This window comes from Giraffa tippelskirchi, chromosome 3, assembly GCF_054371585.1.
Source record: "Giraffa tippelskirchi isolate mGirTip1 chromosome 3, T2T-mGirTip1v1.2.pri, whole genome shotgun sequence".
NCBI classification, from domain to species: Eukaryota; Metazoa; Chordata; class Mammalia; order Artiodactyla; family Giraffidae; genus Giraffa; species Giraffa tippelskirchi.
In genome coordinates, this window is record NC_137277.1 from 50,376,472 (window position 1) to 50,389,660 (window position 13,189).

The window sequence follows — 13,189 nt, forward strand, 5'->3', positions numbered from 1 at the left end:
CACTTATTCAGTAAAAATATAATAAATTCAGTAAATTGACCAGACTCTGGTTAACTTATGACAAAGAATTACTTCATTATTTTTTAAATTTAAACTTTCCTTTTTTTTTTTTTAAACTTTCCTTTAGTTTTATTAAAAAAAAAAATTCTTTTAAAGAAATATCAAATCAAATTGGGGGGGTACACAGAGAGAAAACCTACATGAAAACAGCTGAAACTAAATGCTACATGTACAAAAAAATAAAGATCATAAAAGCACAGAGTACTTCTGAATTTGCTTGCCTTTATCTGTTGAAAAATGAACTTTTAAGAAGTTATAAGTAAAATATTAATTGGGTTATGTACGATTCCAGAAATGTAAACAAACATTTGTTTGTTACAAACAAACAAAAAATACCCAAGAAAAAGGTATATTTCTTCTCCAAGCATGCAGTGCCTAGTACAGCATTCTATAAAAGTTTGTTGAATGAACAAACAAACGAGGTCTATGACAAAGAAAAAACGTATATATAAAACACAGTCTGGTTCATAATACTTCAATCTCAGCTGTCTATAGCAAGATAACTCTATTTTGGTGATGAGAGACAGGAGGCCAGACTCGTGAAACTGACACATGAATGTCATCTCAGAAGGTTAATCAAATGTTGAAGTTCGCTTAGATGAGCTAGAACTAGAAAAGCCACTAACACCATTACAGCATGTAATTACAGGACTGCTCCAACTTACCTCACACAACATTCTACTGCACGAAACCAGTGAGGCATCTCATCATGTAGAGTACACAACTGAAGGCAAGACAGAAAAACCTTCTCAGCATCACTGTACCAGCCTGCATCTGAAAGAAAGCCACCTAAAGGACAAGAAAAACCAAAAACTTCAGATAATTTAACAATCACCTGAGAGCTAAAATGACATGCTTAGCATGAACGTTATCTAAAATGGAAAAAAACCTCTGTGTTTATTAGTCCAAAATAAAGTTAAAAAACTTTCAAACAAACTAGTGGCATTAGATCCAATTTGATCCAAGTTGACACCCTGAATAAGGAATCAAGAGTTTTAACCCTCTAAAAATACTCCACTAAGAGCTGACATTTTCCAGTTAATTAGCCACTATATTTAGTGATTTTTCTAACATTTTCATCACGCAGGGTTAACGTTAACTTTTCAATCGAATAAACTTCATCTTCTTACAATAAAGCACATTACAGAGGATACAGATTAAAAGAGACAGTAGTGCTAGATCATCTCAACTTTTTTTTTAGCAAAAAATGAAATTGCTGTCCTTCAACAGTCCTAATGCACTGAGCATCTGGGCATCACTTCCTTAGAATACTGTCCATCTTTTTTGAGGCTCATGACCCCCTCCTAGTGGTTTAGTACATTTTTTGATAGTGCCAACTAGTCTTAATAGTGTCAATAGGAGCTGGGTTGAAGAAAAAATATTTTGCTCAGACTGGTGTTTTATGTTTGATTCTGTGTAATGAAACAAATATTTTAACTGGAGAGAAGTGTGCCTTAGACTACTTCTTCCCCTAAATATGATTATTATTTTAGGGTGCTCACTAAATGACTAGATTAATGAGATTATAATATTCATATTAAACAATCTCCTCATCCTCTCAACATAGTGTGCATTGTGCTGGTTATTAGGCTATTATGTCTTTCCAAACCAACCCTTCTAGGCTGTTTGATGACACGGGGCTAGGACTCTATTATCACATTTCTCCTTTGCCAGCTGGTTCCCTGGTAGTCTCTACCAAAGAAGGCATTAGAGAGAAGGCTGCAAGACTGCAGGAGTAAGAGACACTCCCTAGTACCTTCTGGTTTCTGTCAGAAAGGGCTCTGCTGACAGTGCCCAAAGGTAATGCTTCTTTACTCCAGCAGTGCAATTCATCTCTGTAAGTCAATTCCAGTTGTAGATTTCCAACACTTACAGATCTAGATTCACAGTATCCCTAGTCATTGAGGTGCCCTTCCTAGAGGTCAAGATTCTAGACCCACAGGCCCTCTTCTCAGAACTCTGAGGCACCCGTACCAGTGGAGCAAGATCCCAGCTTTGCGATGACCGTGCGGCTTGTGGGATCTTAAGTTTAAAAACCTTTGAACTGTATACTTTGACTGGGTAAAGTGCATGGCCTAGGAAGTAACACCTCAATAAAGCTGCAATTTAAAAAAAAGTGTACATCACATAGACTTCTGGTATGAAGTTTTTTCACTGTTTCAGTAATTTTAGGATCAAGACTGATAATATAGTTGTTCAATCTGGCTCCTTACAGAGGCCAGATTGGTATGAGTGTAGAGATAACAGAAGATCTCAGCGAATATTAGCCTTCCTGCCTTTCATCTTTCTTGATACTAAATATCTCCCACATAGATTTTTACATGACCATCTAGGACTAAATGGATGTCAATATTAACATTCATCAAGATCACAAACACTCTACTGTTAACAGACATTCTTAGTCATAATTCTTTGTTGCAATTTATAGTCCATGGCACTATCAAAGTATAAATGCTGAAAATTCTTTTTGGAAAAGAATGTTGAGTTCCTCCAGAAAACTGTCTACGACCACTACAAAAAACGTTCTCTAATATTGAAGGAAATGATCATGAAAACTTGTTGGTGAAGAGTATATGTGGATGTGCCAGAGAGAGAGACACACACATTAATGTGAGAAGTTAAAAATGAATGGTAGACATATGTAAAATAGATGACCAGGGCAAGTTTGATGCATGAAGCAGGGCATTCAAAGTTGGTGCTCTGCGACAATCCAGAGGGATAGGGTGGGGAGGGAGGTGGAAAGGAGGTTCAGGACGGGGGGTTGGCGGGGGACACAACACATGTATACCTGTGGCAGATTCATGTTGATGTATGGCAAAAACCATCACAAAATTGTAAAGCAATTATTCTCCAATTAAAATAAATAAATAAATTTTTTAAAAAAGAATGGTAGAATGTGATGCTGGAACAGTCCTGTATCCTGATGGTAATGGTGGCTATATGAATACTTACATGGAATCAACTGCATAGAAAAAGCACACACAACAACTCAAAACCAAACACTCCAGTTAAAAATGGGCAAAGGACCTGAATAGACATTTTTCCAAAAAAGACTTACAGATGACCAACAGATACATGAAAAGATGCTTAACATCACTAATTATCAGGGAAATGCATATCAAAACCACAATAAGATATCACTTCCTACCTGTCAGGATGGCTATTACCACAAAACAACAATTAAAAGTATTCATGAGAGTGTGAAGAAAAAGGAACCCTCCCGCACTGTTTGTAGGATTGTAAATTGGCACAGCTACTACGGAAAACGGTATGGAGGTTGCCCAAAAAATAACAAATAGAACTGCCATATGATCCAGCAGTCTTACTTCTCAGTATTTAACCCAAAAAAAGGCAAAAACACTAATTCAGACAGACACATGCACCCCAACGTTCACTGCAGCATTATTTATAATAGCCAAGATAGGGAAGCAACCTGAATATTCATCAATAGATGAATGGATAAAAATGGTATGAGATACATTTATACATACATACAGTAGAGTACTGCCCAATCACAATTTTTTAAAAAAGGAGAAATCTTGTTAACAACACAGATAAATCTAAAGGGTATCACGCTAAATGAATTAAGTCAGAGAAAGACAAATATCATATTATCTCACTTATATGTAGAATCTAAAACCAAAACAGAATGAAAATAGACTCATAAATACACCAACCAAACAGCTGGTTGCCAGAGAAAGGAGGTGGGGTTGGGGTGAAATAGGTGAAGGGGATTAAGAGGTATGAACCTCCAGTTAGAAAATAAATAAGCCATAGGAATGTAATATACAGCCTAAGAAACACGGTCAATATTATTGTAATAACTTTGTATGGGGACTATACTTGTCACACAATCATTTCATAATGTATACAAATTCCAAATCATTGTGCAGTATGCCTGAAACCAGCATAATACTGTAGGTCAACTACATTTAAATTAAACATACACACACAAATGAGTATATATAAAAACCAATGAATGTTAAATACTGGATTGGTCCGAAAGTTCCTTTGAGTATTTCTGTAAGATGTTACGGAAAAACTCGAACAAATGTTTTGGCTGACCTAATAGGTTTGTAGTCTAGGTAAAACTATTAAACCAGTATCAATTTCCTGGTTTTGATACTGTCAGTGAATCTACAATCATTTCAAAATAAATATTTGACAAAAAAGGGTAGCAATAACTTCAATAATATTGCCTGAAACATATATACTTATGTAAATAATTTATAAAAGTCGTATTAAAATGTTATGCAAAAGTTAAACAATATTTTTCTGTAGGTGTAGCATAAAAATCTTTTTAGAATCCTTTTCCAGTTATGTTTTCCCTATTCTTGCCCATGAGGAATGCAGATTTACCCTCATTTTAGAGATGGGAAAACTCAGGTCCCAAAAGAATTTTGTCCCATGTCACAGCTATGAAAGAGGTTGGTAGCAGTTTGACACAGTAGGAAGATAAGTGGTATGGAATCACAAACCCACAGGGTTCTAAACTTAGCTCCATTACTATGTGACTTAAAAAGTTACTCAACTTTGCTGAGTCTGTTTCTTCATTTGTAAAATGCTATTAATACCATCACATCACTGGAATTTCATGAGGATTTTTTTTGGAAAGATAGTATTTAAACGCATAGTATAGTCCTTAGCACAAAGTTAATGTTCAATGTATCACACCTAGTTCTTCTGATGTTTTTCTCATAACCTCCTTATGTTAACTTTGGGAATGTACTGGGAGAATCCTTTAATGCCAGCAGATTTAATTCTGACTCATGTCACAGGACAAAACACTCCTCTATTTTACCATTACCTACCTAAGACAAAGCCAACCTGAATGGCTTTCTCCTTTACTGCAGCATCTGATTCTGCTATATAAGAGCACCGTCGACTGAACGAGTAGGCTAAGACTGAAGCAACTTTCACACCATGATCCATCAAAGCCTGGAAACAATGATGAAGCAAGTGTCTGAAAGAGAAGGAAAAGGTCATTATTGTTATTATAAAGGTAACATATTTTGTCCTTTTATAAAACACTTACTTGCCTTTTTGAAGTAATGGTACCATTATTTTCAAAGATAGGATAAGATAAAAAGCAGCTTTTTGCCTGTTATGATGCCATAATTCACAGTTAGCCTAATATTTTTTACTCAGTGGATTGAGTGATTCTATATGTGTACACTGATGACAGTGAAGGATAAAATGAACTTCTAACATCAATTTTAAAAACCAACTTGTCTTGTAGTTCAACAATGACCCAATTTAAAAATGGGCACTAGATTTGAATAGAGATTTCTCTAAAGAAAATACACAAATGGCCAATAACCGCAAGAAAAGATTCTCAATATCATTAGTCATTAGGGAAATGCAAATCAACTCACAAATGAGATACCACTTCACACCATCTAAGATGGCTATAATAATACTTACAAAAAAAAAGTGATGCCAAGGATATGGAAAAATTTGAACCTTCATACGTGGGTGCGTGTATGTGTGCTAAGTCACGTCAGTTGTGTCCAACTCTTGCGACCCTATGGACCGTAGCCCACCAGACTCCTCTGTCCATGGGATTCTCCAGACAAGGATACTGGAGTGGGTTACCATGCCCTCCTCCAGGGGATCTTCCCAACCCAGGGATCGAACTTAGTTTTCTTGCATTGGCAGGTGGGTTCTTTACCACTAGCGCCACCTGGAAAGCCCTCATACATGGGTAGTAGGGACATAAAATGGTGCAGCTGCTGTGGAAAACAATTTAGGGGTTACTCAACCTAGTTACATATGCATACAAGAGAACATCATGTCCACACAAAGTCTTGTCCATGAGCACTCACAGCAGCATTATTCATAATAGCCAAAAGGTAGAAACAACCCAAATGTTCATCAACAGATGACTAAATAACCAAAACATAGTATATCCATATGATGGAAAATTATTCATAAAAAGGAATGAAGTACTGAAATAACAAACACAAATGAATCCTGAAAACATTATAAGTAAAATTCAGTCACAAAAGAGCATATATTATATGATTCCATTTATATGAAATGACTAGAATACATACACCCAGAGACAGAAAGTAGATTAAGGGTAGGCCAGGGACTAGGGGTACGGGGAAACAGAGAGTGACTGTTAATGGGTACCAGGTTTCTTTTTGGGATGATGAAAATGTCCCAGAATTAGACAGTGGTGATTGTTGCAAAAACTTGTGAAAATACTAAAAACCACTGAATTGTACAATTCAAAATGGTGAGTTTATATGTATGTGAATCATCTCAATAAAAAAATTGTTTTAAACAAAACTGTAAATAACCAAGTCACTGCTTTGGATAAACGGGAGGAAAAGTCAAACTACATGCTTTTAGTTTCACAAACATATTAAACACTTACCAAGGGATTTGGACTTGGTGAAAGATAACCTGAGAGATGAAAGAGAAGTAGTCCACTAAATCTTTACAATGGCCATCTTTAGAACCGCATAGAGAAATTCAAATCCCAGAAAACTAACCTTTTCTTAAAGAATTTTTTAGGAAAGTTTTCCTATAGCCTTCTTGTCCCAAAATGGAAGTTCTCTTATTTTTCTACAGATTAATTTTAATTAATCAACTAACCAAGAAATTTCTCTTAGGCTAAGTACACAGGCCTCATTCCAAAGGCATCCCTGAACAGTGAAATCATATGATTTACTTGTTGATTACTGTATCATTCCTTTCTAAAATACAAACTTCATGAGGAAGAGACCTTGAGGAACTTACTGCTGTAACCCCAACATCTAAAACAGTATCTGACACATACAGGCAGTCTAACAAGTATTTACTTAATTTGTTGAACAAATGAAACAACTCGCCAATGTTCATACTAGAGATTATAGAGTGTTTTGTAAAACTATATTCTTACTTTTCTAGAAATGTAGGTTAGGAAAAAGAAATGGCACTTAAAACAAATTTAGGGAAGAATAACAGCAAGAACAATCAAAGGCCATGTCACCTATACTCACATATAACTCCTACCACATAATAGCCAGAACATGGAAGATGAATTCATTCTTTGTTTTTTGAACACAAAAAGCAAGGGTGATATTGATGGTTTCAAAACAAAATGAATGTACTTAAGGCTACTGAATTGTAAACTTAAAAAATGATCACAATGGTAAAATTTAGAATATGTATAGTTTACCACAATTGTTACAAAATGAATTTACCTTTTATCCAAAGCTCTCAATACTTTACCAAAAACTTCCAATTCACAAAATTCACTGCCCAGTTGACATAAGCGTCCCTGTTGGTATAGCTGAAATTAAAAACAAACAAAAAATTGACCACTGAAAAAAGATTAATGCCAATTTCTACTTTAATGATACTTATGAAATTTCATGGACTTAATATTTGATGAATTATGAATACTGCTCAAAGTTACAATTACACAGTAATATCAGAAAAGATGCTTATGCTAACAGAAATGTAATGCCAAATTAACAAATCTCTGTAACTCACATAAAACATTTTAACAGTCATATAAAATAGAAATTAATATTTATAAGAGTATCTGGTAAATCCTAAATAATAAAAAGTATATATACTGTAATTATCTATTAAACATTAAAAAAGTTATAGTCAAGAAACATAAATTAACTTTTTTCCTTAAAACTGGATAAAGTAAAATTATCAAAATAATAGCAAAGATAATGTCCAGAAGCCAGAACTAGGCACTATGCCCCATTAAGGGCTCTTCAGACCACAAGAATCTCAGATCACTACTGGGCATGAAACTTCACAAGCAGACTAACAGTACATCATGTCTAAAGCAATTCAGTATGCACAATTTCTAATCATGTCGCTCCTTCATTCCTTTTGCCTGACTTTCTAAATCTTCCATTTAAAACAATATTTAAATAAATGTATTAAATGTTTATCCCAAATAATACATACAGTTAAAAAGATACTACTGCCCCTCTTTCCCATCCCTCAACTTCACCATATGTTACTCAATTTATATTTGCTATACAGTGCCTTATGGAAGGCAGAGATTTTGCTCTATCAACTCACTTTTTACATTGTAAGAACTTAACACTTAACTCATTTGACAAAAACTTGGGTTTCAGAAAGAGGACATGCTTCTGAATTCATTTGCCAAATAGGCTAGTTAACTTTGCACAGGGAAAACATACTACAAACTCAACCAGCAAACTCGGGGATAAATCACTAGTCATGATGGGGGTGGAGTGTGTGTGTGTGTTGGGGGGGATGTATAGGGGTGTGTGTGTTAGTCGCTCAGTCGTGTCTGACTCTTTGCAACTCCATAGACTGGGGCCCGCCAGGCTCCTCCATCCATGGGATTTTCCAGGCAAGAATACTGGAGTGGGTTGCCATTCCCTTCTCCAGGGGATCTTTCTGACCCAGGGATCAAACCCTGGTCGGCCGCCTTGCAGGCAGACTCTTTACTATCTGAGCCACTAGGAAAGACTAGTCATGATGGGGGCCAGGTCATATTAGGTAGATATAGGACTACCACGCAACAATGACCACTTTGCAGGGACTTCCCTGGTGGTCCAGAGGTTGGAATCCTCCTTCCAATGCTGGGGATGAGGTTCGAGCCCTAGTCAGGGAACCAAGATCCCACATGCCACAAGGCAACTAAGCCCGCACCACGACTACTGAGCCTGCACGCTCCAGAGCCCATGCTTCCCAGAAGGCCAAATGAAACAACGAAGACTCATCACAGCACACACATCTCCCTCCCCCCGCCCTGAAGACATCTGTGAACAATCCCTAATGACTGCTGGAGGGGAGAGAGGGTAACAACTACCTACCACATGCTCAGGAAAGGGAGGCAGAAATGTTATCTTCACACAGTGGTTGGATACTCATATTAACCATAAACCTTCATAAGGAAAGATTTGCTATTTTTGGAGATGATTACGTTTTCTGTGGTAAAAATAAATAATAAAAGAGCTTCTGGGAATGCGTATGATAAAATTCAGTACCATCACATACACCTTCACTATTAACCAACAAAGGAAAAACTCAGGAGAAATAAAGCTGAGAATTTATAATCAAACTCCTATTTTGGGACTTACCAGTATGATAGATTTCTGATTTGGGACAGAAAAATAAATGCAGTTAACAAAATACATACCTATACATACTTCAAAAAGAGTTTAGGACCAAAAAAACCTTAGTTTCTTATCAAAATAACCCGTTAGTAAATTTAATGCTTAGAATTTCTTTTGTAAAATATAAGAAATGAAAGTTATACCACTTTTTTGCCTGTATTCACTAGTCAAATAAAAATAATTAAACTATATGTTCTATAACTCAAAATATCCCTTTAATACTGAAAATTTCCTAACAAATGGGATTTGAAGGAAAGCCGTAAGCTTAGTTACCATTTTAAATATATTAGAAGTATGCCTATTAATAAACACAAGCTTTTTTTTTTTTAATCTCTCAGCAGTTCACTTTTTCTAGCTACAAATGGGTCCACATTTAAATTTGGGGTAAAGAATAGTGATTTAACTGTTTCAAATCATCCAATCATCTTTTCATGCACAGCAGCTATACTTCAGTCAAAAAAAAAAAACCACCTTATCAGGCTTCCCTCCCAAAATGCAAATTTATACATTATATGAATAGGACTTTTGAATACCAATCCAAAATAAATAGCACTTACTGTGCTAGGTACTGTTCTAAGCACTTTTCATTAGCAACTCATTCTGCCCTTCCACAGATAAGGAAACTGAGGCATATAAAGTTAAAAAACTTGCTCAAAATCATACAATTAAGAAGAAGGAGGGTGACAATCTGGCTCCAGGCAGTCTGTCCTTACATCCATGTTCTCCATAACTTAGACTATACTACTTTTCAAAGATATTATATCAGGAAATAAGAAAGAGTATAAAACAAGCAATTTAAAACATATAATAGAAGATTAATCCCTTCATAGATTCATGTATCTTACAGAGTAGAGCTTAGAAGAAAGAAAACTGAAGCTCTAGGTTCTTTGATAATGATTCTTACATTAGATTTTTAAAAATTTGACTTATTTTAGTTCATTATTACATAATGTGTTTTAATATTAAATTCTGCACCCACTGAGTAAGGAGGTTATTAAAGGACTAGCAACTACTTTTAGCTATTGATACCTTAAAGAAAATAAGAAAGAACAAGTTTATTTTTTAGAAGTATGTAAACTATCTCCCAACAGATATGAAAACAGAGAATAAAAATACAACTAAAACAATACTGTACAAGTATAAAGACAGACCAATCAATGGAACAAAATGCAGAGTTCAAAAGCAGATCTTAGTATACATAAAAACTTAACATTTGATAAAGGGAGCATTTTAAAATCATTAAAAGAAAAAATTAGTTAATAAAGAATGCATAAAAATGAAGAAACAAAGTAAGGTACCTCCTGATAGAACAAAAATAAAAAATGCTTATCAAAGTTCTAAATATTAATATTAAACAATTAAGTAACAGCCATGTTAAAAGTTACCTTGTAACACTGCCCTTCTAAAAGCATTATATACTACAGGCAAAATCATAAAGGAAGAAGAGATATGTGATTTCATAAACACCGAAAATGTCCATGAGTATAAAATACTGTAAACCAAAATTAAAAATATAACAAAAGTAAAATATTAGGAACATACTTGTGTAGGCTTTAATATCTTAAACACATAAAGAGGTGAAACTCCCAGTGATGTTTCAGAAGCAAGGGCTTTCGGACACTAAACATTTTTTCTATAAAAACTGAAGGCAGCTATTGCAAGGGTAATGCAAGACAGCCTCAAACCCAGAGAACTCTTTGGAAGATAAAGATGGAGATGAAAGCCTTCCTTAGCCCAAGACATTCTGAACTGACATATCTGCTTTCTCAGCCAATCCAAAATTACCAGGTTGAGTGAACAGTTTAGCATTAATATCAAATTAGCAAACAAAATAATCTAGGCTAATTCCTAACAACAAAAACTTCTGAAAGGTTTAGAAAAAGACATAAAAGAACAGCCCAAAACTATGGTCTAAGAATAACTATGAAGTCACAAACAAACCCACCCACACATACTCTATGAAACTCATGTATCTCACTCATGTTTGGAACAGTTACCCCTCTCTTTCAGTCATTAAAGAACTGCTGATATTGCACTTATGGTAGACGCACCAAGCAGAAGTAAAGTAACAGAGAAGGCAGGATGCAACAGTCCAATAATCCCTGAGCATCTATGGTACCAGATTTATATTTCACATCTTTTACTGGATTACTGCAAATGTTTCATAAAACTAGTCTTTCCATCAAACCAGTCCATCCTAAAGGAAATCAGTTCTGAATATTCATTGGAAGGGCTGATGCTGAAGCTGAAGCTCCAATACTTTGGCCACCTGATGTAAAGAACTGACTCACTGGAAAAGACCCTGATGCTGGGAAAGACTGAAGGCAGGACAAGGGGACGACAGAGGATGAAATGGTTGGATGGCATCACCAACTCAATGGACATGAGTCTGAGCAAGCTCTAGGATTGGTGATGGACTGGGAAGCCTGGCGTGCTGCAGTCCATGGGGTTGCAAAGAGTCAGACATGACTGAGCGACTTAACTGAACTGAGTCTTTCCATTACCATTCTTGTTCTCCTCTAATCAATGTCCACATAGCAGGCAGAATGAACTTCTGAAAAAGTGAATCATTTCATGCCATTACTGTTTAAAAGCATGCACCTTCAATGTGTACGTAATCCAAAATTGTTAGTGTGGTCTACGAGTCTCTAAAAGTCATCCAACTCCTACTAGCTTTCAAACCTCATCTTTCACCATTCTTTCTCCCTGATCCCCTACACATTTCTGGCACACTAACTTTCCTTTAGTTCTATTCCACCTCCTGACTTTTTGTACACAAACCTGCTGCCTGCACATGAAACACTGATGCCATGATTCTTTATTTGGTTAATTTGTAACCATCCTACTGGTCTCAGCTAACGCCTCACTTTTTCAGAGACCTTCCCTTGACTCCCCAAACTAAGTTCTGTTTCCTGTTATACTTGCTCATAACATGTATTTTTCTTTCACAGGTGCACCAAGGCATGCATGCACACATTCATTTAAGTGATAATTTGTTAAACATGTCATTCCATTACACCCTACACTCTGACCACCTTCACCACTATATTCTCATTCTTATAATGATTGGGGGAAAAAATTCTTTAATTTCTCTTTTAATGGATGGTGAATCTAGTATCATATATGTGGACAGTGTATTTAAAGTTAGGAAAGGGTTGCATTCCCATTTGAGAGTTAACTATTTCTTGTACTTTAAATAATGTGAATATGTCTACTAGGCTTACTTAACAGTAAAAAAGCACTTTGCTCTGCAAGATGCAAATAATCATATGTTGGTCAGTTGTATTTTTTTTTTTTAGGTATAATGGAACCAATGAGTGTGGAGACATACATTCAATATTATCTGAGTGCAAAATCCAAACTGGTAGCAATCTGCTCTGGGTAGAACTCAGAACCTTAGAAACAAACAAACAAAAAAATTAAAAACATACTCTCTACCTCTGGAGCTTATCACTTAGAGAATCAAGTATTCAATACTGCTATTCTATAATTATTTATTGAAACTTCCCAAATTCATCTGATGAATTTGACATTAAGGGAAAAACCCTGATTTGACACTGTTATTTACCGCCTCCTCAATCAGACTGTAAGCATCTTAAAGAGACATCTACTAGGCTCCCCTGTCCTGTCCTCCACTGTACTGACACACCATGCCCATACAATCAACTCTGAGAACAAATCTGAATAAACTACAGTGAAGAACATAAGGTGCTAGTATCTGAATGTAAAAATCAAGAACAAATTGTAACAGCTGCTTAAATTTATAGACAAAAATAGGTGTTCCCTAATTTGACATCTGATCTTTTACCAAGTACCTGGTGTATTCATTGTATTAAACTCCCAGCTTACTGAACCTGTTTAACCTTTGTAATTTTCATATCAAAATCAAGATTATTATAGCTAGGAACATTCTACTTACTTTTTAAAATTAACTTAATAAATATCACGAACATTTGTATAAGGCAGATTGTCCTAGGTTTGGAGAATGTAATGGTGACTATGATCACCACTGGAATACAAAGACA

The 13,189-nt window shown here is 35.5% G+C and overlaps 1 protein-coding gene across 1 annotated transcript in view; it reads right to left on the reverse strand.

Annotated features, from left to right (window-relative positions):
- APPBP2 (amyloid beta precursor protein binding protein 2) overlaps positions 1 to 13,189 on the reverse strand; it is a 61,359-nt gene that overhangs the window by 33,765 nt on the left and 14,405 nt on the right. Inside the window, exons 2-4 of the mRNA XM_081584988.1 lie at positions 7,254 to 7,342; positions 4,872 to 5,023; positions 726 to 849 (exon numbers count right to left, since the gene is read on the reverse strand). Coding sequence (XP_081441114.1) covers positions 726 to 849; positions 4,872 to 5,023; positions 7,254 to 7,342 — 365 coding nt within the window. The remainder of the gene's footprint in view (positions 1 to 725; positions 850 to 4,871; positions 5,024 to 7,253; positions 7,343 to 13,189) is intronic.